At 39.3% G+C, this 27,757-nt stretch overlaps 1 protein-coding gene and 1 long non-coding RNA gene across 5 annotated transcripts; one reads left to right on the plus strand and one right to left on the minus strand.

The window, feature by feature from the left end:
• Window positions 1–64: 64 nt before the first annotated feature.
• GCFC2 (GC-rich sequence DNA-binding factor 2) lies at window positions 65–22,146 on the minus strand. Of its 4 annotated transcripts, none has more exons than XM_068937030.1 (18): window positions 21,759–22,146; window positions 20,800–20,910; window positions 19,526–19,681; window positions 17,108–17,326; window positions 15,978–16,063; window positions 14,726–14,841; window positions 12,668–12,854; window positions 11,525–11,648; window positions 9,750–9,828; window positions 9,466–9,578; window positions 8,480–8,679; window positions 7,557–7,710; window positions 7,167–7,288; window positions 5,821–5,897; window positions 5,018–5,084; window positions 2,404–2,550; window positions 1,935–2,059; window positions 65–1,214 (listed from the first exon to the last, which is right to left on the minus strand). In XM_068937030.1, exons 1-18 carry the CDS (start codon window positions 22,066–22,068, stop codon window positions 1,100–1,102), a joined length of 2,508 nt encoding a protein of 835 aa, XP_068793131.1. In that variant the 5' UTR covers window positions 22,069–22,146; the 3' UTR covers window positions 65–1,099. The 4 variants fall into 4 exon arrangements, with proteins under 4 accessions (XP_068793131.1, XP_068793132.1, XP_068793130.1 ...); XM_068937031.1 differs by having other exon boundaries at window positions 7,557–7,707; window positions 21,759–22,139; XM_068937029.1 differs by having other exon boundaries at window positions 7,113–7,288; window positions 7,557–7,707; window positions 21,759–22,133.
• A 124-nt stretch (window positions 22,147–22,270) lies between these two features.
• Window positions 22,271–27,134, plus strand: LOC104151469 (uncharacterized). The gene is made up of 4 exons (XR_011139976.1): window positions 22,271–22,339; window positions 22,530–22,626; window positions 22,995–23,106; window positions 24,295–27,134. It is a non-coding gene; the product is annotated as an uncharacterized lncRNA (long non-coding RNA).
• Window positions 27,135–27,757: the final 623 nt, after the last annotated feature.

Raw genomic sequence — 27,757 nt, forward strand, 5'->3', positions numbered from 1 at the left:
CTCTCATAATTCTTTAACACATTATGAGAATGTTATTAGAAATAACTGTTGGAAGAGTCACATGTTAACCATCAAAATATTTTTACTTGTTTTAAAAATAAAAGCAAACGAAAATTATGTTACAAGCCATCTCTTGTCTAAAACTTTGATCAAAGTTATTTACAATTAAAATATTTTACAAAAAAAATAGTTATAACTTAAAAAAACAATACAAAAGGGCACAGAGAACAAGTCTGCAAGAATTAAATTATCGTCCCAGAAAATTTGGGGAAAATACAAACAAGTGCACAGAAACTGTAGTTCATCACAAGTTTTGATGTAATAAAGCATCTTTTTTATTCTTTAGTATAATACTTTTTACAAATATACAAAATTCTAAAACATTAAAATCTAATTTGGTTATGATGAAATACGATTTGGCAAATGTTACTGGGAAGCAAAAGGAAGACTCTCCTAGAACTTCAGTTACAGAACTGAAGTTGTTCTTGTGCTTCTTCTCAAGAAGTTTCCAGTCTACCAGAAGTCTGATAAAACATCATGCGTGGCAACTCCAGGTCTGTGCACAAAAGTTCAGTTTGCATCACTCAAGTACAAAACTCTATCCAATACACACTGGACATGATCTTCACTACAGATCATCCAACTAGGGAAATCTCTGTGGACCACAAGTTAGGACTCAATGATTGCTGAGACAAAAAGTGGTATTAAGCAACATATTGGAAATGCCTTGTAAAGTTGTCCACTGAATAGCAGTGCAGTGATCAACTTCACAGGCACTCCTCATGTTTCCTATAATCCTTCCAAAAAGGATAGAGTAATAATGCATTTTCATACATTTCAGAGGGCCTTAAACACCACTTTACTATGAAAACTGTAATTAAAAAAAAAAAAAAAAACACACTCCTTAACTCAGGAGTAAGATGGCAGTTCAAGACAAACCTGGTAAAAACTGCTGAAGTATTTAACAAAAAACAGGGAGGTCAAATGATTACTGCTACATCTTTGAGTGGGCCCAGCCCACTCAATAAATTTAATATTAAACTATTTTAGTATGAATATCAGGCTTGTTTCAGTAATATAAATGCTGTTTCAAAAAATTCTATTTTTCAATTATGGATTTAAGGTGCTCAAGTTTGTACTGTTCAATAAAGTCTTCGACAATACGCAGAGCATTGACTTTCACCAGCAGAAGAATAACATCTTTTGTTTCATCCCTGTACAAAATAACAAATAAAAAGTTAGCATACTAACACATTTTTGCACCTGGCTTCCAAGTACATTTTACATTTATTAATAAAAAAAGTCAGCTATCTTTCCTTGGTCACTTTTCATCAGGTGACCTTTGCTACACTGAAAAGTAATGCTATCCAAACAAAGCCTAGAGCCTCAAATTATCAGGTTACACAAGAGCAGCACAAGTTTTTCACTCTTTTACATTATGGATTGCATCTTTTGTTTTAAGAGACCAAAATTAATCTAATCAAAATATTCAGTGTTTTGATAACTACACTATTTGCTAACATCTATTCTTGATTTGAAGAAGTTAAAATGCAAACAGAGAAACGTGACCTGGATAGTTACTACAATGTTTGGAAACATTTGCAATTCTCTTTTGTCACTAATATTCTGATAGCAGCGTCATGTAGGACTTCACATTGTCCGTGATCCAGTATCAGGAACTGGTACTTAATTCTTGGAACTGCACTTAATTCTTGTCTAAGTCTTGCCTTAACATAAAACAAACACACACATAGAATAAAAGGAAATTGTGTATACATTACAAAAGTTTGTTTGTTCATATATTGATGGCAAGATTATAAATGATGAGAGCACCCTTTACAGTGTAAAATTTCTGAGCCATAACGAATTTAAGAAATATTTGACACAAAGCATATCAAAAAATGTTGAGTCCCAAGAAATGCCATAGCTATTACCTGTGGTTATTCTTGTGCAGTGTGTGGGCACACTGCAACAAATGCTGGCTGAAGTTCACCAACTGGGGGAGAGTTGTTCCACTTCTAAGATGCTGGAACCATCTTTCTGGGAGGCATGCAACCACCTTTTCAACCGAAGCATATTAGAAAGAATTAAAAATAAATAAATAAATACCACACCCCTAGGTCACATCATTTTACTTGACAAGGATTTTTCCTTCTAGTGGATTCAGTTATCAGTAGTACTGGGGATACTGCTACTACTGCTAAAGAACAAAACAAAACAAAAAACTAAGCCCAACCATTACAATACCATTACAAGTAGCTATTCCAAAAACACTTATGCATCAAGGTCATACAAGATTTTTCAAGTGTTGAATGATTATATTCCATTTTCAGTCTAGATCCTTCTTCATGAAGGAGCCTTCAGTACAAAACGTCTTCCAATGTATACATATTAATCTTTTACCTTATTACACTTTTCTAAGTTATCCAGCCCCGGTGGTGTGTTTAAGAGGTTCAGAAGAAGATATCGATTCAGCAACTTGCTCAGTCCTAAATCACAGACTGTATCTTCTTGTACAATTCCATCCCAAAGAAGAATATTGGAGAGCAGCTACATTAATGAAGAAACATAGAATATGCATACTTGGTGACTGGAGGTACGCTAAAACACAGGACTATAAGTTGGGTTTTTTTTTTTTTTTTTTTTTTTTTTTTTTAAGAAAGAAGATCATATGAAGTCCATCCGATCCAATTAACATAAATTAAAAAACAAGATTCACTCTCCTCATACTTACTGTAATCTGAAAGCAATTTATTGCTGTCAGGTAGCCATTAATAAGCTTTACATAGTAAATAATTTTATCAAGTATAATAATTGATTCTACTGTACACTCATATGTGTATGTAACTTCCTGAGATAAGGAAGCGCATTTTACCCTTTAACAAATTACTAAAGCTAAGGCCCAAGTACACAAAAAGACTATGCTTTATTCTTTTCACAGAAGTGCTAGCAGTCAAATCTGAAAGTAGGAAAAACAGAAGGAGCATTAAGACAACTCCTTACAAGGAACAGGGACCAGTAACAAGTGACATCCAATTGCAAGAGAACCCTTAAGAGAGTCCAAGAGAAAAGAACAAAAAGTTAGTACATGTGGTCAGGATGAAACTGCATGCAGTCCCTTATAACATGAGTGAGGTAAGCAGCCGTGGTCCGCAGCAGCACGAAGAAGAGATTTTTTTGCGTTATGTTTTATCTCAGCATTATTAGTAACCCAGGGTTTTTTATTCTGTTGTCTCTGTAAATCTTTAGAATTATAAATCTTTATAGTTATCACCATTTTTGAGTCTCGTGTAAAGAACTTGACTATTTTTGCCCTAAACTCAGAATAGATTCATTTCAAAGTGACTGGTAACCTCAAGATATTTTACCCCCCCAGTCACAGCATGTCATCTTTGAGGGCACCATTCAAAAAGTACTCACAAAGCCTAGCACCTTTACGTACTTCTCTGGAGTATTTGATATTAGGCTTCCATTAAAGTGCATGAGCTAACAACACAGATCAAAGAAAAAGCAGCACTTTCACTGACCAACGTTAACCAGTAAAATACACAGCATAGTAACAAGAAGCACATTTGAGCCCTGAGGCTACCTGCTATCTGAGGCAAATTAGACAATACCAGGGCACGAACACTATGCTTCATCTACGTTTTTACATTAGAATAGTTCCTGGCTCACTTATTGCTCAGGCCAATCAGTACTCTCCCAAACGATTCCTGAGCATGGTTTAAAGGCCATTCCTAATGAGCAGTCTAAAGACCACTACGTGTCTTGAAAGATGAGGTTTGATAGTATGAATGCGGGCTGCACAACGGCAACAGGTCACAGTGCCAGAGAACAGTCCCAAGCACAACTGAGTTACTAGTATAGATAGCGTGTCCCAAGCATTTAACATAGATGAGGGGCAGTACTACTCGGTGTGGGGAGACTGAACTCACACCTCCAGAAAAAGTGATGAGACAATCAGTCAACAGATATGCGGAGCAGGAACATCTTCACTGCTCCCCACTATCACCCCTTTGAAGGGTGATAGTGGCCACAGTGGCAAGGAAGACAGAAATCGCAGGCCAAAAGGCCAACTTTAATTTGCAGGGAAAGACCTCAGGTCTAACCTCCAGAAACATGTATGTATTTGACACTATAGATTTTTCTTAGGCAAAAAGTGTACACAATCCTACAAGGTGGGACCGGAATTTTAGGTATACCCTGTTGTCTTCACTGAGCACCCAAACCATGAAGTGTTACGCTCCCTCTTGCCTGCTCTTCCTCTGGCCACAACAGATTCCTGCACAGCAGCTCACTCCAGCAGCAAAGGTGGCAAGTTCTTTGCCAACTGTCCTCAACATATGTAACTTCTCATGCTTTTTCACGGAATAGAAGCTCAAGCCTATGCAGGGCTAGGCATCCTGGAAGGCAGGAGATTTTAGTGTTTTTTAATGCATCTAAACCCCACCTTCAGGTAAGAATCCAAACCTGTCCCTAGAGGAAACACATTGAAGTGGAAATGGAATCAAGTATTCAGAAACTCCCACCTCAGCATCCTAAAAGTAAAACTATGCTGCCGTGATTATACGAACATACAATGGCTATAGCCTACATTAAGAGCAGCATGCGCACAAGTATGCACGTACTGGGGAAACAGAACCTTTTAGCAGAGTGACTAACAGGTCTGAAGGCATAAAAGTCACCAGGTCTGGCTGGCCCACTCAAAAAAAGGGGAAAAATAAAAATAAAGAAACAAATAGAAATAGGTAGTTCCATCAGAGACATTTGCAGAAGATGTATCAGTTGGGTAAACTGAAAGATATGTATGCAAAATGTTCATTCACAGTTCATTCTTAAACCTTCACATGCAGGTTGTACAGAACACAACGCTCACTGGGGAAAAAACAGCTATCCATCCTAACAAAAAATGTATTATCTCCCAGGAATAAGACTTGCCTGAAAATATATTTCCTGGCTGACTGAAGAATATTTAAGTAAAGTGATTATCAAAACAAACTGGGTATATTTTCTTTACCTTAACAGCTGACCAAAACCGTCTTTCTTGGAATTTTGAACATGGTGACAACTTGTCTTCCACAGCGCTGGTCACAGAAAGAAGAAGAAAGGCAAAATAAGTTTTTAATTGTGTTTTTAAGAGAAGCACGCCAGGCAATTGATCTCTTAGATGCTAATGAATGTTAGTTTTGGATCTTTTTCAGCACTGACAAGCACACTCAGAATAAAGATCTAGGGGAAAATCTGTGAATTTGAGCCCATCATAATACAATTACTATAAAATAAGCTCCAATAAAATCAGGAATTGGAAACACTTGTGTCTACATTTCATGGATTCATATCAATACAGCATTGCTTAGAATCAAACATGCCACATGAGCTTTAGCAAAGCTCCTTAACCCCAAGTCTCTCAGAGAGTCTCACTAGTTCCTATCTCTGAAATAATGCCTACTAATAAGCATCGACAATATAAATAGTATTTTAGGAACATGAGAAATCAAGAGGAAAAAGCAGACCGCCTAAACTAACACAGACCCTTATATCTAAGTTAATATAACAAAACAGGACTGTGGACCTCCTTTACTAGAAAGTACTTAGTTACATGAGCAAAAAAAGCATTAAGTCAGTGGGGTTATTCCAGTTAGAACGAGTTCGTAAACACAAGTAAGTTTATGAAGTCTTACTTACAGTAAAACAGTAGAAGGCATGTCTGTTCCATTACATGTTAAACAGTGTCTACAGTATTTTGCTTATGTAATAAATAAGTCTATGTGGGGGAGAGAGGTATAAAACAGGAGAAAAACAGCCACAGAATCAGCTTACCTTTTAGGATACAGAGGAATAAAGACATCTTCCTCTATAGACTTCTTCATTCTTAGGACAACTTCACTTATCAAATCCTATTAAGAACAAAGAAAAAATTATTATTAATGTCTCCTCACAAGAAAAGAAGATTTCAGCTTTTGTTTATAACAAGTTCAGAGAGCTATTCAGTCCACCTTAAGAAATACAATATACTAGTTAGACATGTACAGCTGCCTTTTGTATACAACACAGATCATGATTATACTAAAAACAGCTGTGAACAGATCCCAGCTCTAGTTATCCGTAGGGGTCACCTAGAGAGGTTTTAAGATGAAGTTATTTCCCTAAACAAGGCCTTTTGATGAGCGTTATTTCGCAAGGCAACAGCAAAGCCATACAAAGATCAACAATAAAATAAGTTATACAGATAGAATTTTACAGCTTTTTATGATGATCCTATGCAAAAGGTTTCACCACAGCTAGAATAGTATGGTAATGTTTTCATTGCCATGGCTTTGGCAGTCTCCTAGCAGCTCTTGGGTTTTGTGCTGCACTTTTTGTTTTTATCTGTTTGAAGCTCTGTTTTACCTTACTTCCTGCACAAACAACATCATGGATAATGTCAGTGGTACCACTTGACTTCTCGAATCTTGGCCTCAAAGCAACACTCCCGTTGGAAGGCACAAACATTTCTTTTCATATCAAGGGCCAAAAACGCCACTCTATCACCACTTTTATGCTAGAGAAACTCTAGATTTACATGAGAATAAAACCATAATCAGGCTACTAGAGCGCATCATAAATGACGTAACTGTACAAAGGTAATTGTTAAAGAGTACTAAAAGACTACTGAAGTAACCTTTTTCCTAGCTAATACTATCCTGTTGGGCTTTTTAAAATAATAAAATTTTCTTCTGTAAAAAAGAATAAGGAAGAACTGCTGTTTTTACCATTCTAGAACTACCTTATAAATATAAGCTTAAAGAGTTGACACCGGAGTATTACTAGCATTTAAACTCAAGGTTTGAAAAATAATTAAAAAGAAATCTAGAAATTCTAACTATTATTTTTGTAGAAGAGCAAAATTAGATCTTGTTTAGATTCTTCCTAGGTAAAGAGGAGCCAATTTCTGCCCAAAGATAGTCCCATCTCTCATCACCTTCAAACTTTTAGCGCTCAGATGATCCTTATTAACTGTTGAATTTTTCTCACCATAAAATGACAAAACAAACGAGCAATCGGAGTTAACAACTTCAGGACAATGTTCTAAACACACACAGCAGCACACATGAAAAGCACAGGCAACGCACCAAGTCCTTCCTTCCTTCCCTCCTCTCCTTGTCCAGTATCACAGTGCCTTTTACCTCTTTTGCTCGACTGTGTTCATTTCTGGAGGGAATTTGCTTTTCAAAGATGCTCTTGCAAAGCTGTACAAGGTTCTTCGTCTGTGAAGTAGATAAAGGATCCCACACATTCTTTATAAAGCCTGAAAAATAGGAATTTATTTTGAGCATGATATGCAAATGGTTATCTGCTCTAGTTTCAAGGCATTACCATACAAAATAAGTAAGTTTTTAAAAAGAATCTCACTTACAATAATCTTAACACGTGTCTACCTTAGCCTCGCTCTGCGGAAGAAGGTAACCACCACGTGTTGGAAACACCACTTCAAATTATAACTACGAATACTCGATGACTATCTTTTCTTCAAGGTTTGAACTGCCTACCTGCAATTTAAGACAACCTTAATATACCTGTAATTTTTGGAAGAATCGTTTTTTCAATCACTCTAGGCAAGACCGTTTTATCAGGATCATCATCCTCTTTCAACCCGGACATATTTTTGGCATCATCAAATTCTTCTATAGCTCTGAACCAGGGCATCTCTTCCAGCTCTGTGAAATTCTGCTGAAAGATCATTCCTATTAGTTGTGCAACTGATCAGAATTGATAGAAAAGCTCTATGCAAAAATACATCTAGTGCTACCACAGACATCCCCACTTAGCAATTTAAGTAGTTATCCAGTCACTGAACAGGTCAAAAGAGCGAATCAGGAAAACTAAACTAGAATTAGGGCTTGAAGGCTGGTGCTGTCAAAATGACTTCAAAGAACTCCTTTCTTGCAAGGGGTGTTGCAAAAAGGACTTGGGGTAACAGAAGAAAGCTATAAAGAGTTCCAGCCACACACTTCAACAAGTCTGAGAGCAACGTACTATCTTTCTATTAGAAAGATAGGAAGAAGTATTGATTTCTAATGTACTGTGCTATGCATAACTAGAAAGAGCTTACATCTCTTCAGTATTATTGCAACACAGACAAAAACGACATACAGAAAAAATGACAAGAAGAAATGGACTTTCTTCTTTCGCTTAGGGCACTTATCTGAGGTTCTGCTAAGCCTCCTACTACTCATGTGACAAAATTCCAGTGAAGAAGAAATCTTCACTGCAAACAGCGTGCTTCTGCTGAGACATACTTTGAGCTGCCACCAATACCCACACATCTCACCTATCAGCAAAGACACAAATGACAGAACGGTTCATGAAGATGGTAAGGTCCATAATAAGAGGCTTTACTGACTACAGCTTCAGTGTAGTAACCAGAACCGTAGGGGCCAACAATCACACACACACACACACAGTTTTTGAACAAAAAGAAGTATGCTGATGCATCTACCTCCAGAGGATTCCAATTTATTAAATGAACTCTGATCAGCGGATTTAAAAGCTTTGGCAGGCATAAACTGATGTAGGCATCACAGTAAGAATCAGGAAACTTCTCTTTCCACTCCTGGAATTTCAACAGGATTTTTCTGATGTCACAAAAATCTGCATGAACATCTTCAAAGATTTTCCTACTATCCTCTAATATATTATCTGTGGATAACATTCATTGGGAAGAAAAAGAAACAATCACAGCATTTACTGACATATCAGGTGAAGAGTTTATGTAGCTACAGGATACAAGAAATAGCTATATGATAATCACAGTTGTCATTTCTTTTACGTATCTGACACAGAAGAGGACTCTAAAACAGAGTCCGTGGAGAAACTGATTTCAGAAAGAGGAAAAAAAAAAAACCACACAAACAAACTATTGGCACACGACCACAAAATGCAAGTTTCTTCATGAACTATTCCACAGATTTATATGGCCACCATCTTTCAAGATTTATACTATGGATTGCTATAACTTCAGACCTGAAAACCCTTCTGTTTTCTTCTATAGAAAAGATATTTTAGAATCACATTTAAAGTACTGGTTGTGCCTTTCCCCATCCTACTCAAGATAAGAACATCCTTTAATTTACTTTGTCTTCAGAAAACAAAACTGACTATACAAAACACACCAAGTGTTTTGCAAGACATCTACATCAAGTAATGCCGGAACCACTCTGGCATAATTTAACAGAGCTTATTTCAGATTGAATCAGGTATGAGTAATGCCACCATGGCAAACTCACACTGAAAGAAATCTACAGTCATACAGCTATAGCCTCCCTCCAAGTAATTAGTCAGGATTGCTTGGATGTATTCCCTTTCTACAGTACGGAACTAATATGCAATTCAGACGCAGTATTTCTTCACCTTTTCTAAAATAGTTAAAAAAATCAGAAAGATAGAGGTTTTGTCCTAGTACGTTATATTAAGACGGTCACCAACCTTTGTTTTTCTGGAACTCAGTCATCTCTGTTGGAGGCAGCTCATCATCGCTAGACATGCCTTCATGGTGATCAACTTCTCTCAAACACCCTCTTGCTTGCCGTCTGCAAGTCCTGTATTTTGTAATGAACTCAGATTATTTATCCTTCCTCAGGTAGGTATGCAGGAGGAAGCTTATTGAAAACTAATCTATTTGACAGAAATTGGATAAATGACAGGAAACCAATCCAAAGTGCATTTATCTAAGCTATGGGTACATATACACGTCATGCTGTAATAGTTACCTTCGATGTTCACACATTTTCAAAAGCTGTGTCTTTTCATCCTCTTCCAATCCACCATTAGTTGGTTTGTCATTACTACCTATCAGTAGACAGAAACACACACAAAACACCACCAACAATAAAAAAAAAAATCATTGATTCTCATACATTTTCCTTCTATTGTTCATCATTTGGAAAACTTCCAAAGAAAAATAAAACCTCATGATCACAACTGTTATAGTCTCCAGTGTAAAGCACAGTAAATATATTATACTGCATCATAGTCAGATGTGGTTCTTTCCTTATAAGAGTTGGTTTTGACGACATTCCAGTGCTCACTGCCTTACGTAATAGGTTCCTAGCAGAGCAAAAGGCAAGTGTAAGGACTTCCTTTTAGTTTTTAAGCCAAAAATGAAACTATTTAACAAATTTGAACCAAAGTTACTCTAACAATGTTATGGATGGTAAACCCCCGATTCACATTATATCACAATCACTGCATTTAAATTTCAGGACCAGTCAGCTCCCCACTGCTACCGAGACAGTCGGTTAACTGTCTCCTGTTATCCAAGTGGCTGCTGTGATTGTGAGACCTAGATTACTCCTAGCCTGATTCTTCAGCCCAACAGAGAAGTAGGAGCAAGAAGCTGCTTCTTGTTGGGGCCATGCATTTGTATCAGTATCAGCAGGCTTATGCGTGCTCCATATACAAAAATCTGCATTCTACTACTGAAGCATTACAAGAAAAATGTGGCATTTCCACTATACTAAATACAATAAGGAACCCAAATAACATGGTAACTGAAAGCTCTGTTAATCGCATAAGCAAAGCCTCATTTGTTATGAACTTAAAGCCATTTCAGAGGCAACTACTTGCATGAACCACTACTCTCTTCTTAATGTCTGCTGGAAGTCTACTAGGTCATTTTATAAATCATGCATACTGCCAGTTTTCTTTATTCAGCACTTCATCTCGTATAGTCAGAAAACTAAATCTATTGGTAGTTATTGGAAACCAGTGCGTTTGGCCACCATCTTTCAGGTGCAGCTACGTGCACGTTGCTATTATTTGGATCTTAGTTTTGTCTGCACAGTTAAAAGGGTTTTTTATCTTTTGTTTGGGTTTTTTTTTGGTTTGGAGTTTGTTTTCGTTTTTAGAACAGTAGCTATAGATTCACAACACAATATATCAATGTAGAAGGAAAACGTGAGATGAAAAGACCAATTGCTTTGCCTATGGTGATTAAAAAGACCATTCTACTTGGGGCAAAACCCTTACACAAAAAGGTTTCTTTCCTCATGTCCCTCCCTTTATACAAGTGTAATCTCCTAACCTGAAAACTACATTTTGTGCATACACACACAGCCTTAAAGACATTCTCACATTAAAGTGATTTTGCCAGGTGAACACACTGCTTTTTCATACATGCACAAGCATGGCTGAATCCCCAGTGGCAGGCTTTGGCCAGCTTATGATCTACTAGAAAACTGACAGCATTTTTCTTTTTTAAAATATTGACAAGCAGTCAATATTTTAAAAAAAGCAAGTTGCCGAGTTGAATAACTCAAAACTGACTGAAGTATTTGGTCATGTTACATTATACCAGAGAAAAGAATATAACGGGGCTCACTGAGGCAATGCAATTTCAACTCAGATACAACCGAACACTCCTGCTGACGTGAGAAGGACAAAGTCCAAAGGTAAGAACAAAATATTTCATCCAAAAAGGTAACTGTGTATTTCTGTTCAAAGAGCAAGTGTTTCATTAAGAAAACAACTTAAGTTTCATACTAACTTGACAGGTGCTGAATATAAGCAGATTCATTTCTCAGCTCATCTTGTCTCCGTTTCAGTAGCGTCTTTGCTCGTTGCTGAAGAAGTACGTGTATAGCTAACTCTAGCTCATTAATGTACGTCACCTGAAATATAGTAAACAGTAATCAAGTTTTCAACTAATTAAAATCAAAAAGAAAAACAACAAAAAAGTTTCCAGCAGACTTCCACAGAGCCGTGAAATTACAAGCAAAGTATTATTATAGATTGAAAAGTAACTTCCTGCTCCATGAGTTATTCAGGCTGTTGTGCGTAACTGAAGAATATAAGCCATTGCTTATCATGAGACTACCATAACATTCATACAAAAGCATTCAACAGGCCACTACTGGTGCACTTAGTTTGCCTTCAGAATGCTGCTTAAAATTCAAAAAACTGAAATAAGAGCCATTAAAGGGAATATATTCATTAACATTTATTCTCCTTAAGGTTACAAAAAAACCTCAAAATTCAGTGCAATAAGTTGCATTTGATAACAATATTTAGAAGGCATAACAGGAGTTTACTTTCAGCAAGGCCAAAACTTAGGCAGCTCCTGCCCTTCTCCCAATCTTCCTTCTTCCTTTTAAATACAAGGCTTGCAACCCAAAGCAGTTCAGGAAACAGACACAGCAAGTAACGCAAATGAATCCTTATACAGCTCTGCTAATTCAATCCCAACTTGATGCTAACTCGAAACCCTTATTACTTTTCTCATATAATACTGAGTAGAGACATTTTGAGAGATCCCAAGAGCGAATGTAACCCTCTCTCCCCTCCAACTACAGTACAGTCTGGCTATCACACCTGCAGAAAACTTCATCCAATAATATTGTTTTCATCCAGCAGAAACCAGGTGAGATGATAGCTCAAGTCAGTATACCTATCCTAGTTTGATCATCACTTTAGGTGGGTGAGACTCGGTTTGTTTTCCCTATGTTTTGTTCCCCATTACATTAAAACTTTTAACAGAACTGCGTTTTAACTAGGAGGTGTCCCTTTGTTTCCAAACAAAAAATCGTGCTCTCCCACTGACAAAATATAACTTTATGATCTGAAAATACATATACACACACACACACGTATATGTTTTCTTCTATACATACACACACACACACCCCCCTACCTTTTCATTCAAACAGTTTATCAAGTTTTCTACATATGTTTTCATGGCCCGGTAGAATTTGTAATTCATAGACACATCTGAAGACTTTTCTAACTCCTGGACAGACATCTTTGAACTCTCAATGTCCTCCATGTATTTTTCATACTCCCTCTGGTGGGCACGGTGCACATCCTGCAATGATGTTATCCTAAAAGACAAAAATCCAGACAATTAAAGCTTCTGTCAAATTAACAGTTAATGAATCCCAAAGCGTTTTTCTGATTAAAATCATGGAAGAAATCTTTGCCTTTGCTAATAACAGCACTAGCATTTAAATTGACAAGCACTGAAACGTTTAGCCATGAAAATGTTTTCAGAAGTATGGGGTGTGGACAAGCATCATGCTTTGGAGGCTTAAGTGTCTCTTATGTGCCGTTAGCTTTGAAAGTACCACTGACGTTTTATCCTGGTTCCTAGAAGGAAGGAAGCAAGGAAGGAAGGTGGAAGGGAAAAAAAAAAAAGCAGCCAAATTGTGACTGTGGTATCATATTAAATAGAGCCTACACAACATAATCTGGGTAAAACTAAACCTTCAGTCTGTGTTATCCTTATTAATTTAAGTAGCATAGAGAGCAGCAGCTAGCAGCACTTACCATGTGCTGACAACTAAATACAAACCAACTGAGGACTCCTGTTGCAAGTAGGTGATAAAACCAAGCAGCCTACATCTACAGCTGTCATTATCTGTTAGATGAGCAGCACAAGAATGCTTAGGTATTACAACTACGCCTTTTTTCTCCTTACATATGCCAAGTAATTCCAAGACTGTTTACTTTGAGGAAGCCTTTAACATTAACAGAACCAAGAGGCAACTTATTTCACTTTCCTTAAGTAGGGAACAGTTTTCAATGAAAAGAATTCAACTAAGATATTCTTCAACACAACAAACTTTGGCAAAAAGTGCTCTGCCATACCAGAAGTCAAAAAAATTGTTTCAGCAAGTTAAACAAATCTACAGAGCTTACTATTGTCAAGTAGGTTGCCCCTTCCCTTCTTGCTACTTTCCAAATAGGTATCCCATTCTTGATAGTCCTAACAGTCTTATTCTCATTTTTCACATTTGTTTCTGTGCATAAACTCCTACTGCATTTAGCTCATTCCTTTTAGGTGATGACAGCTAAAAATCCTAGAAGGTCCACAAACATATCTAGCACGATTTAGTTGCAGTTTTTTAAATATGGGGGTCAGTGACGTTTTGTACAAAGTAAAGCATACACAGAGAGCTCAATGCAAGCCCACAGCAGGTATTCATGTTTCAGCTGCATAATGTTACCTGTTTAAACTTATCTCAACTGCTGCTTCTCAGCGCTCTGAGAGATGACAGGGGACAGCTTACCCTGGGATGCCTGACCCCAGCTGTCCTTCTTATACACCCCCTTGGAGGTTGTCACCTCCACTATGGGACGCTTCAGCTGCCCATAGACCAATGACCTACGGGGGGGTGGGGGAATCACAGCCTGACACATGAAAATCAAAGCAGCTCCCAGTTTGCCTGAACAGGCTGCAGTGAATCCACTGTTGCTTTAGGAAATATTCACCTATTTTTGCAGCTGGTATAAGAACCATCAGAAGAGGGCTAGGATTATCAACTGTAAGACAGAGCTCCTCTAGCTGTCGTGGTTAAAGTTTTGCTTGCTTGGCAAGCCTAACACTGTACCTACACTCTTTTGCAACACTAGCAAGCACAGAAAGCTGATGCCATTTAAATGAAAATACTGTCTATGGGGCTAGGTGATAGAACATGATAAATCCAAATGCTCCTTTAACAAAGCTACGTAAGAGATTTTTCACATAAGCATGTTAACATGCCATTGCCAGGTAAAGTTAAAAACTTGCAGTATTCTATGGTACCATAGTACTCTCTTAGTATTGCACAACCTAGTGAGCATATTAATGAAGTAACAACCCTAAGAGTCTTCAATAATCAAGGCAAAGACTTTACAAGCTGTCATTTCTCACTCTGTCACAAAACAGAAACTTGGACAACTCAAAAATCAGGTTCATACATACAGTATTTACCTTTCAGTCAGTCGCTTCTTGACAATTTCCAAGTTCACAGGTGGCAGAGAAACAGAGAGATCAAACTTTGGTTTTGCTGGGGGAGACTTATGCAGAGAAGCATCATCACAGATGTCCTGCAAGAATCATAGCTGTTAATTTTTTCATAAGCAAGTCTTCCTTCTGCAACTATACATATCAACAAGACGTATCATCTGAACGTATAACGCATATATTGAAATATATATTTTATATATAAAAACAATACAAAGCAAAAAAGCCTGAATAGAGTCTATATAAACACGGGTAGCACATATACATATCAACAGCACAAAAGAGCCCATAATTAAGGCTACACTCAAGTTGCCCTCTTATTGGTCTGAAAACTTGCACAGCTAGCAGTGACGCATAATGCTTCCATATTGATAACCGAGACCTCATTAGTATTATTTTTCCATTTTAAATAAAATCTTAAGCCACAGCCAAGCAGTAGTAACAATAGTTGTAATGGTATTTTCTTCACATTTTGCTTTTTTAAAACTATTACACTTATGGTAAACTAGCTAAGGTTTTCCAGAAACAAGTGCAGCATGAGGATCTGAGACAAGCTGCAAAACCAACCATACCGGACTTAACGTTCGGCAGCAAGAATATGTACCTTTCTTCTAATCCTCTAACTACTCCCATTTAACAGGCTGCAACTTCTTCCATGGCCATTACACTGTAAAGAACTAGTTACTGAGATTTTCCTAGTTTGAATCAAAGTAGGTGATTCAATCCAGAAACAAAACTTGCAACTCATCAGAAAACACACATTTCATTTTTCCTATATACCAGAAGAAATACGACAGAATCCTGCTCAACTCTGTGAAAAGCGTCCTCGGAGATTTAGCATAATGAAATCATCAGTTCTGTTTCGCAACATGTTAACGTTTGCGGTATTTGAATATTTTTACTTTCAAGGCTCCTTGCATGGCAGTAAAAATCAGTTAAGAGTTTTATTCTCTGCTTTCTCCAGAAAGCCTTCCATCACATGTGGATAGCCACCTCTAAGGTGGACAATAATACCTTTCCTCTGAACAGCCAGAGAAAGATCACAAATTTTCAGTATCACTTTCCCCTATTTCTAATTGCCTCTTCCTTCAAGAATCAGCACATCACTTCCTTAAAGGCTCTCCAATGAGAAGGCAGGAGGAGATACAATAGTACTCCAGAACAAGCTCACTTGCCTAGGAGCAAAAAGCAATTTGCAATGGTTAAGAAAATGGATCACCTGAGAGAGTTTGACAGCTTTCTTTATTTGCTGCTCTTCCCACTTCATTTGTGTTTCATCTTCAGTTGATTCATCATCCTCAGACACTGGAAAGTTAAGATCATTATTTACATGCAATTCTATCTTGTATCTAGTTTCCCCACTCCCATACTCTCCTTCTTCCAAAGCAAAATTGTTTTCCGCAGTCATTACTGGGGAATGCTAGTGCACAAAAAGAAGCAGTTGAAAAAATTGCAGATGAAAGATTCCCAATTGAAAGGCAAGGAACACACGAGGAAATGGCTTTTGGAACTCCTAAAACTAGAACCAATACTAAGTCCCCCCACATACTGTTTCTCAGACAGCTACTACCGCAGCACCAAGAAATAAGTTTTTATGCTTCCACTAAAAACACTTCATTTTATTTCTCAAAGCAAAGCTGTATATAATACATGTAAATAAAAGTACAGCTGGACTATAATACTGTTGCACAGTAACATTATATATGGCAAATCCTTGACTGCTTTAAAGCGTAAACTCTAATATAGATAAAAAATATCTTACTAACATTAATTAGAACTGCAGAATGAGCCCGTCGCTACACAGTCCTTATAACATTATGAAAATAACGAGAACTAGTCTACAAACTCAACTGGTGCTTTGTAAATTCATCTAGATAGAAGAGGAAAAAAAGCTACCGAAAAGGCACTAGTGCTTTGCATGTAATAGGCTTATTCAGTTATGAATGGAGAATTTTTTTAATTTTTAAGAACATCCATAACATCATTGCAGGGAGAGCACTGAGAAGACTGGCCCTGAAGTAGTAGGAAACAGCATTTATAAAAATTACTGAAGTGGGACAGTTCATCTTACACCACAGCAACTTTATCCATATGAACCGTTATCCTTCCTACAAGACAGGCTACTTGTTGTAGCCAACAGCATCAAAGTGTCATTTGGAAAAGGGTTCTCAAATCACCCAGCACTCCCATGTTTACCATTGACATAAACCTGTAGCGCCAGCTGTACCACCTTCTACCAAGGCCCCCGAGAACCAAAACCTTATGCTGCACTCTATTAGCAGCTTGCACATTCTTCAAGGCACCAGTAAAACAAAGCGACCACCACTGGTAGAAATAGCACAAACTCACCCATATGTTCAGTCATCCTCTGCCTGAGAGTTCTCACTTTAGGAGCAAAATCGAGATTCTGAATATCAGTGTCATCTTCACTCTCTAAATCACTGCTTTCTCTTCTCCGAGAGACCCGATGACTGTTTAAAACATCCAATGGAAGGTAATCAGCTTGAGTCCTGGCTAAGTGACGTCTCCTCCGAGCAGCCTCAATGCAAGCTGCACTGGGAATATTGCCTAAACCAAAGAGAAAGAAAAATCTAGGCAAAAGACTAAAAGCAACACTCAAGTGTTGCTCCTATCGTCAACAATCACCAGAACATAGGCTCATTGTATAATTGGGTGCATGGGGCACCCAAGACACTTTTCTAATAAGTGTAAAATGATTTTGCCATATTGAATATAAGAAGAAGAAAAAATATCCATAAAAATTGTCTCAGTTTAAAAACAAAACCTTTTTTAGAAAAAGAAATTAGCCTGTCCCTCTCTTCTCCATCTCCCCAGAAGAGCAGGGTTACTGATCCTTGATAGCCCAAAGATAAATGTCCACAGAACATAAATGAGATTAATGCATAATCCACTTCAGTTTACACTTTATTAAACAGGGTTTTTCTTTTACTGCCTCTTTTCCAAACTAATCTTTCCTAATTTCTCATCCATATTAGTCCCTGAAATTAACACTGAATTACAACAGGCATGGGCAACCAAACATAAATGTTAATTGTACAAAAAAAAAAAACACTTAAGGTGTGCACATTGTAAGCAGTACCGTTTCTTCATTTTAGCAGTCAAGGTCTCAACATTGTAGTAAGAAAAATGAAAACATGCTACCGATTTTGAGAAAATTACAGTATGGGCAATATTGAAAAGGAAAGTTTGCTACATCTATAATGAACATCATATGTTAATAAATTATCACAACAAACACATAGCATTCATATTCTTGACTATTCATAAACTCTTATTTCATTTAAAACACTTGGAGAGAACCCTCTTGTCGGGGGATGCTCCCAGCTTCCCCTCCCCGCCAATCTGGTGCCAGTTACAAGTAGTTTGCGTTCCTGTGCCTCGCACTGCAACTGCAAAGGGGAAGGGGAAGATGTCAAGACTTTGAGATAAGGCCTGCTTGGGCATCAGGACCTTGAGAAACAAAGCTTCCTCTCACTGCTGGGGCAGGGCTAATTATCGTGGTCTGGAATTACCTCCTTCTTACCCAAGTTAAGCAATCTCTCCTTGGGACCACCGCTGCAAGAGCAAAGCAGTCATTCGCAGTCACTCAAACTCCTTTCTTCAGTGCTGCAGAGTGCTCAAGGCAGCTATTCTGCTGTTGGGGGTGTTCGGCCACCCCCTCACCCCATGACTGTGGGTGCAATCGTCCTAACAACGAGGAGGAGATTTGAACACAGAGGAGAGTCGAACGCTGCAACAGCCAAAAGCTAAGGACTGGGACTGCATGAAGAGAACTACAACTGGCTTAACGACTATTTATACCCTGAAGGGTATAAATAGGTTGGCCCCAGGGGCCATCTTTGGCTCTTTGCAGGTGACAGCAAGTCTGCCAACTTGCAGAACCCCCTCAGGATGGAAATGCCCTCCCGCAGTTAGTTCCCTGGGATTGAGCGTACATTGGCCACTGAGACAATGGTGGCAACCAGAACTGGCTTGCCTAGTTCATTCATTTGGGTAATTACAATTAGTATAAATTAGGTAGCTTTGTCTGTTTACCAAGTAGTAATTGTTAGCATAACTTTTGGCGTAATTAGAAAATAAGAGTTTTAGTTGAGCTAAGTTTCTGTTAATAAGAATTGTTGCTTTGTATTATTTTAACTTGTGGAGTAAATTTTGACCTTGTGAAACAAGTTGTAGAGTCACGCAGTAAATCTCCCTCTCCCCCTTCCTCGCACCACACTATACCCTCACAGTCTGGGACTGTAAGGTAGTTGGTCGTCCTGTGACACCTCTGCCTTTGATGTCTTCACTTCTCTTTAAACCACTTTTAATAGCTGAGCTTTCTCTAGCAGCACATTCCCTGCCTTGTTTTTTTCCTGAAGCACAGTGTTTGGGTTTTACTTCCTTTTAAGCACTTATTCAAAATCACACGTCTACTGCAGAATATCATGCTTGATAGTTAAGAAAATATTCCAAGTATTACGTGAAAGGGATTCGCCTCCTCTAAATTTAACCAGTTATGCATCTAGTACCAGCTAGTAACCTAAATTACCTCTATAATCAATGGGAAAAGATGCAGGGGGATTCAACTTATCTTTACAGGAACGTCAAAACACGTGCAAGGAAATGTACTTTCGGAGAGTAACTGTCACTCTTCCTCCACAAGAGGAGCAGCCTTGATTCAGCACAAATCAGATGCCTACCTCCACATATATCAAACGAAAAAATTCATATAACTATTTTTAAAAGGAAATCCCAGAAACAAACCTTCCGATAAATCCTTCCTTCTCTGTGGAGGGCTGGATTCAGTTTCTGAGTCTGAGCTGCTGTAGTCCTCACTAAGTGAAGAATAATTTTCATCTTCCTCCTCTCCTTCATGAGCGCCTTTAGTGTTGCCAGTTCTAGGCCCCAACTGACAGACTTCTGTATCAAGGGAGAAAAAATAAGACTCGTGACTTCAGCTGCCAGAAGCTGATGTGTCATAACTGGTTATTAGTAACTACTCAGACCATGATGCAAAGACTAGTTGCTCACCAGTATCTACCCATCCTAATCAAAACACATCAAATCTTTGCATATTCCAAGCTGGTTACTTACAGGTCAGATTACCTGGAATCTGTGTAAGACCTGAACTAGTGTGACCTTCTGAGGGACAGGGCACGTTTACCCTAAGCACGTTTACATGCACAGAAGAAATTATACAAGCTACCAGATGACAACTGGTTAATGCTCTGATAACTCACGGCATGTTTGGGTTCATCTCTTGACTTTATGAATTGTATTTAGAAGGCATTTTTAATAAGGAACCTTCTTTTAAAGTATTATGCTATAAATCATTACCAGAGAGTCATTGTTGAATTATGAAGTTTTAGGCACTTGACTCCAATTACCTTACATTTCTCAAAAAAAAAAAAAAAAAAAAAAGATTTCTCTTCATCTGTTACTACAGCTTCAATCAATCACCAGACTACCAAACAGAATGGGCCACCTGCTAAAATAGAGTATGACATGTACTTTTATAAGAAGTTACTGGAAAAAAAAAATTTATCATCTCATCTGAATCACAATCTCTACAGAAATTAATCACAATCTCTACAGAAATTATTTCTTATCTTGAGCTAATTTATTTTTATCTAGCAGTAGCATCAGGGCGTATCTGTGAATTGACAAGAGGTGTCAACAGCGTAAATACAGTGGAAAGAACTTTTGAACCGCATTTGTAAAACACAAGCCTCAAAATACTCCCCCAGGAAATGTACTATAGTTCAACTACACTTAGACTTTAGTTCAGTTAGGGCGCCTGAACTTGGACTGTACAGTATTTCAACACTTCAATTGACTAACAGCAGTTTAACAACAGGAAGTTAAGGATTTATATTAAATTCCACCCACTAAATTCATATTTTCTCTTCATCGAGTTCAACTGACAGAAAAGAGACATCTAACAGCAGTAGTTGTACATCACCCTCACTTAGTGATTTCAAAAATATAATTTTCATATACCAATTGAGAAAATCCCTTTTAGCTGAAAAAGTACTTACTTTCACGTTCCTCAACTTCTCTCTGTGGGGATGGTAAGCGTTCCTTTTTCTGGATTCTAAAGGTTACTTCATTGAAGGATGGCTTTTTAATTTTAAAAAGTTCTTCATCACCTTTCCAGATAAAATAAAGTAATCCAGGTGAGCATATTTATAAAGCAAAGCCACAGCTCTCAAAAACTTAATTTGCTGCTCTGCATTTATATAAATTTTCACATAACCTCTATGTGCACACTTGGCTTGTGCTTTTTGAAGCTCTGAGTGCACTAAGTCTAACTAGTTCTAGGGTTTTATCATTCACGATCCACCATTTCCAAATTCAAAGCTATGTAGCTCAGCCTCCTGAATGCTGCAACACCAGAATGCTAAACGTGCAATTTTTCTTTATAGTTTGTGTCAAACGTAAACAACGTCCATAAACTGCCCAAATCTGCCTTGTGTCATCAGCCACATAAGCAGCAGCACAGAGGAGTCAGTTAAACACTCATGCCTTAGTTATTTAAGCATGCTTATCGTCAACTACACTAGTCGTGATATCATATGCTAGTTGTTTTCTCTAGTTACAGTTTCTTCCCGCTTAAAGGCTGCTCTAAGCATCTTTCAAACGCGTCTCAGCCAAAAAACAGACAATTCCTCCTCTCCAGAGCACTTGTACAGGCGTTTCTTTCAAAAACCGTCCCATCCCGAATACATTATTCCTACTCCTACCCACAGAGAAAGAAGGTGGAAGGATGATTTTCGCCAGACAGCGAGTGAGCACAGCCCCCAGTGCCTGGCTCGGAGCTCCGTGAGGCAGGAGACCTCCCTCCCCTGTGAGGGCACTGGGGGCGCGGCCGCGCTGGCTCGCGCCCTCAGCCCGGCCGCTCTCCTCGCCGCTGGGCCGTGAGGGCACAGGCCCCCCGCCCCGGGACTAGGCGGGTCTCCAGGGGGGTGCGGAGGGGCAGACACCGCCGATCCTTTACCTTCCCGCTCCTCCTCGCCGCCGAAGCTCAGCAAAGCCTTCCCGCTGCGCGCCGGCCCGGCCCCGGCGAGGCGCGGCCTTCGGCCGCCGGGGCTACCCGTCGGCTCCTTCGGGGCCGCGGCGGCACTGCCGGGCTCCACCTCCTCGGACTCCGCTTCCTGCTCGGAGTCGGGGCCGGGGGCAGGAGACGGCGGCGAGGCGACAGAGTCGGCGGCCGGCAGCGGCTCCGCCTCCTCCTCCTCCTCCTCGCTGCTACCGCTGGACGCCGCGCGCCGCCGAGCGCGGAAGTTCCGCGGGGGACGCCGGAACATGGCGCCGCTAACGGCCACCAACCGCCGCGCCACCCTCCACGCGCGTCGCCTCCGTAAAGCGCATGCGCAGCACCCCCCCCCGACACCGCGCACCACCTCCGCCTGGCATAAACCCCGCCCCACGGGCCAGGCCCGCCTCCTACCGCCGGGAGGTGGGCGGGGCGCTGGCAACCGCTGTCCAATAAGGTTGAGGGGGCGTGTCCTCGCGGTTAACCGTTGAGGCGCCTGGGGGGGGGGGGGGAGGGTCGGTGCTGTGGAGCCTCCGTGGCGCGTAGGTTGAGGAGAATATGGGGTTTTTTCCGGAAATCAGAATCGGAAGGCATCCTGCTGGCAATTAATTGGTCGCGGATATGTAAAAACGCGACTTGTCAGAAGGGCCGTGGCCTCTTTGGCGCAGGGGCTCCTAGCTGCCTCGCCAAAGCAGGCGAAAGTGAATCACCTCTTTTCTTTCCTTTCTCTAGCTCATTGAAGGAGTCAAACAAGAGCCGGTGCAAGGGAACGGAAACATATGGCTGGGAACAGAAGGAAGGTGGGACCGTGGCATGACGACTTTGAGAGGTTTGCGTGGTGGGGAATTGCACCCTAGCTTATACCATCCTTTGGCCCTTTAGTGCTGACTTGAGCTACGTATGATGAGATATGTGTAAAGGCAGCACATCCAGCTTCAAGTGAAACCATAACAGCTACGCCTTAAACAAGTCCTTCAAGTAAGGTCTTGGTGTCCCAAGAGAAGTATCCAAAAATAGTGGCCATTTGAAACATTCTTGTGTAAATCACTCTACCTTTCTGTCCTTCATCTGTAAGGTGAAGGTAATAATATTAACTTGCCTCAGGAATCTTGTGAAAAAAATTGCATTTGTAAAGCACTCAGTAAGAACTGAATAAAGACCCGTGAGAAAACTAACATATTTTTCTATTTGGTGCAGGTTCTGAATGGTACATGTTAAATAATTATTCACCCTAGGGTGAACAGCAAGGACTATAAAAGCTTTAGATTACCCAGTCAATGAGCACCATTCATCTTCTCCACGGCAAAAGGTATCACAAAAAAAAAAAAAAGTAGTTCTGCAAGCATTAGACCTAAAGTGTTTTTTACAGATTTGTGCCTAGAAGCATAGACTTACTGTGAGCTCTGACTCAAAGTGGCCTTATGGCCATGGCATTTATACGCGCTCTCCCTGTGTGGTTTCTCTGACTGAGGGATGAAATCAAGGATTGGCTGAGGAGGCACAGGTATGTTGAGTTGTAATTGGACATTGTCATCTGGACAATGCAGAGTTTGCCAACACATTAAATCAGTGAAGACATTTGTTTCTTATTTACTACTCCAACATTGATGAAGACTTCATCAGACCAGACTGTAGATCTTGTGAGTTTTCCCAAGGACCTATTGTTATTCTGATGTTCTCGTAATAATTGACAAAGGTCCTTTTCTTTGCTGTGACACTGCAGTAAGTCTTGAGGGTTTCCTCTCTTTCATCTCGTTTAAAATCCTCTCCTATAGGCCGTCTAGTGAGTGCTACTTAGGCAGGACTGAGCTGGCTGGCTGTAAAACAAAAGAGTCCAGGAATGAAGGATAGCAGAAGCACAGGACCAAACTGTTGCACGTTTGGTGTTTCTAGCGGGTGAAACTGCTATGTTTGCCATTGTCATTCAAGTTAAAATGTTTGCTAAGTGCCAAGATATTAATCAAGGCAGTGGCATCTAATCAAGATGAACCTCCAGAGGGAAGGCAAATTCAACTGCAGCAAAGCAGCATAATATCACTTTGGAAGGAATGCCAGTGCCAAGTGCCAATGGATTTACTTTATTAGGCGGTAGAAGCCTGTGTCCTGACACTGCTCAATAACAGAACAAAAAGATAACTTTGCCTTAAACCGTTTAGAGTTGAAGGTTAAAGGTAATAGAGAGACAGATGAGGATTACTAGACAGAATTATTAGAATCATTAGTATTAGCTGGGGCTGTTCAGTCACTCTGCAATCTAATCTGAATCTAATCTGAGTCTAATTTTAAATTAATTTTAAGAAGAGCTCTGAGGCGATTAGTGAAGGTGTAGGTTTCCCTTACCAAATCAAGAAGCCTCATGAAAGCAAGACAAATCTTGCACGAGAATTCAAGTGAAGCCTTAGTGGCTGATAAATCTCTCTGATTTTAACTCTGTTAAACTTTAATGTCAATGTAGGTTGCAAACTGATTTATTCTGATTTATTCTATCACTCCTTAGAAAAAACTTTCAAGTCCAGAAGATCCCTAAGCCTAACACACCAACACAATTTGGCTGAAGGCTGCTAAACTAGATCCAGCCATCTGCATGCAACAGCTTTAAGCCACTAGTTGGAGTTACTGCACGATGTTGTTCACTGCATCAGCAAAAAACACTTCATATCTGCAACTGTTGTCACTGTCATGGATAATAAAGTGCAGCACAGCACCAGGCAAGCAGAGGGGGGCAGTCGCACCTCAAACTGTCAGCATCACAGCTGGGAGGCAAGAGTCACAGTCATTCACTGGAAACTTCCAATGTTCCTTTAACGCAGAGGTTTGGGCTATTAATTGTATGAATACTTTACTTTCTTACAAGGTTTTGTGTCGTATCTGTATCATAGGCCTTACTTTCTCTATAGCATGCCTGTGTCTTTCCAGAAATTTGAAAATCTGCTAAACTTTCCTTTTCACAGCAACTTCCAAAGTGTTGCAGATCTGAAGCGAGCTATTTCAAAATTGATTCTTACCTCATTTATCTTTTAAAAGCAACTTGGGGTACTTCATTACGGTAAAACATATGAGAGTTCTTTTCACATGCATTTGTTTCTGCACTTGCAGCTCTGGGTTGCCAAGGTATTATTTATTAATTAGAGCATAAGGATTACAAATTGCAACAAATAACCTTGCTTAACCCTATTAACGTGTTACTGCTAGCACCTCAAAATTGCAAAATTTCTGTATGTTTGTATGTTTCTGAATTCCTGTGCTATAGCTGGTAAAACCTTATTTGCCAAAATTCAGTCTGTATGAGTCAGTGCTGCCTTCACATCACATTCTGGCCTGTCTGGAAATCGACTTTCTATATGGTTATATAGATGTTCTATAAATCTTAAAATAAATTCAGTGTGGTTGGCCAAAGGAGCCTTTGCTACTCTTTGAACAAGTGCAGTCTAGCTTTCCCTCCCCTACAAAATAGTATTTGTCCTTGGCGGGGAACAGAGTTGGGACATGATTTTTTGTTTATTTTATACAGATTAACTAGCAGAAAATCCTGCAAACTAATACAGTAGCTTGTAACGTTTGTTTTTTTAAGTACTGTGTGGGTTTCTGGTTCAGAATTCAAAAGAGGATCTCTAAAAATACTATTTTTGACGTAGTATGTATTTGTGCCTTGTATACCTTTTTGATAACTATTACTCAGAATGAACATCAGAAATACACCACTCCTATTGTGTTAGGTATAGAAAGTATATATTAACTTGTCCGTTTGTTTATCCCATTGGGTTGCATGCTTCCAGGTTTAAATAAAGGCCTAGGCTAAAGAAAGTATCATACATTTGCTCAGAAGGAAGAAAGTGTTTAAACCATTTTGGTGTAAAAACGAGCCTCGCAGCAGCATTAAGTGACAGCTCATTGCTTTCTGTATTAGCTGAGGAGAAAAGGAGGAGGCTCAAAAAAAAAAATGTTAGCATGAATGGTAACATTGATTCGAATAAAGGGGCCAGAGCAGTCATTCATCAGGCAGGTGTGGCTGGTGAATATGTTTTAAATAGCTGGGACAACAAGCTGGACTCTCCAGTTTAGGAAATGCTTCCCATTACCAAGCAAAATTTAACAAGAGACCACAAGTGGAACCTGTGCAGAGCAGCGTGCTGCAATTTTTGCTTTTTGACCATTCAGAAATCGTTGTCACTTTATTTAACATTCCCTGATCCCTAATCAGTCGCCATTCACAGAATGTGGCTTATTCTTGGCAGTAATTGGTTTCTGGTGTTCAAAATTTATGCTCTTTGCTTAATTTCCAATGTTTTAACCATGTGCTTGAAGAGACATATCTGTCAGCAAGCTTGGGCACTACCTGGTCAGAGGGCTCGGACTGGAAGAACAAAGCATTGGGTTTTGGTATGTCTTTCAGCAGCACAGCAGAGAAAATAAGCGATATTTTCAAGTAAACTGAAAGCAGGGAAAAAGTCATGCCTACTGCTCAGTTCAGACCGAGCAACTTTATCCATGATCTCTTTTGCTACCAGTGGAGATCTTCCCTTATTACTCTACAGATTGCAAAGCTGCTTGTACCTGGGAACTGATGATAGAATACAGATAATGATTAGAAAGTAAAGCATTAGAATAAAAATTGGAGTTGTTTTAGTATTTGTAGTTTATCTAGCTTCAGAATTTGTGGTAGGTTTTTGCTTCTGTATGTGGCTTTAGGCTCAGATGTTACAAGGGAAGAATAGCAAATGGTAACATAGTAATACTAAACGTCGAGGTATTGCTTATAGCAAACCCTACTTCTCCTTTTCTGCTTCTCCTACATGTTTCATCTAATGGTCTCTTCTCAGTATTTGCTATGCTGTAACCCTATGTATTTGCTATGCTGTAACCTGTTCCCTATGTGTGGAACAGGTCTCTATGCTATCATACCACTGGTTTCTTCTCCTTTCAGCTGTCTTTCCTATTACTCATCAGTTATTATTAAGTAATTTCCCTGACCCTAATGGCTTTCTGTCACAAACAAATTCATTCCAGCAGTTTTAAGTTGCGTTGTCACTGTCTACTCCTTGCCAGAAAGGTATTAACTCCCACCAGAAAGGGCTTTTCTTTCACCTACTACTTGACATCAGCCCCCAACACTGCATGTTGAAGCCTGCAAAAAGAACGCTCTCCCCAAACTCTGAGATGCCCAAAGGCAGAGACTACAACAGTGCTTCTAGAAACTCCACCTTCACAAAAGTAGAGTGTTTTTCTTCTGAACATACTTTAAGCATTAGACAAACTCAGAATGAAAACAAATTCAATCTATCAAACCAGAGGACAGAATTCTTCATTTTAAAGAAATGGCAATGCACTTACTAAATTAAAAAAAAAAAAACCACCAAAAACCACAGAGTGGACATAATACTTTTTTTTGCCTCAACTATCTTCTCCATTTGGGGAATTAAGAGTTAGTTCAGATTCACTCAAAGGATACATTTTGCTAACACTAGACTTTGGATGTCTACATGCTCCAACTACAAGGAAGAATGATTGACTGCATGCGAATGTGTCTTCACAGCGGCCTGAGTCCTGTTTGTCTTCCTGCTAATTAATCTTACAGATATTTACTGTTCTAATACTACAGATTAGCTCTGCTTATTTTTCTAGAATAAGATCACATAAAGCTTTTACATGCTAATTCCTCACACACGGTTTTCTCCTTGGGGAGTCAGCTGAACTGTGCTTGCTTTCTGACTTCTCCTTCCCAGGCAACGTGGCTCATGTTATTACAGCTTTTCACGGCTTAAATTTGCTATCATGGGAGGTATTAGGCAACATCTGCAGTTATCTCAAAATGAGCTACATTGCTACTTTTCTATAAGCATCTTACATAACAGTAATAACATGGGTATGTCCTCCCACTATCTGTTACGTTTACATAATCAAGTATCCTGATGCCCTTTATACACTTCCTGCTTTGTGCAGTCTGTCACCTAAAAGCAATT

The sequence above is a fragment of the Struthio camelus genome, chromosome 3 (assembly GCF_040807025.1).
Source record: "Struthio camelus isolate bStrCam1 chromosome 3, bStrCam1.hap1, whole genome shotgun sequence".
NCBI lineage: Eukaryota > Metazoa > Chordata > Aves > Struthioniformes > Struthionidae > Struthio > Struthio camelus.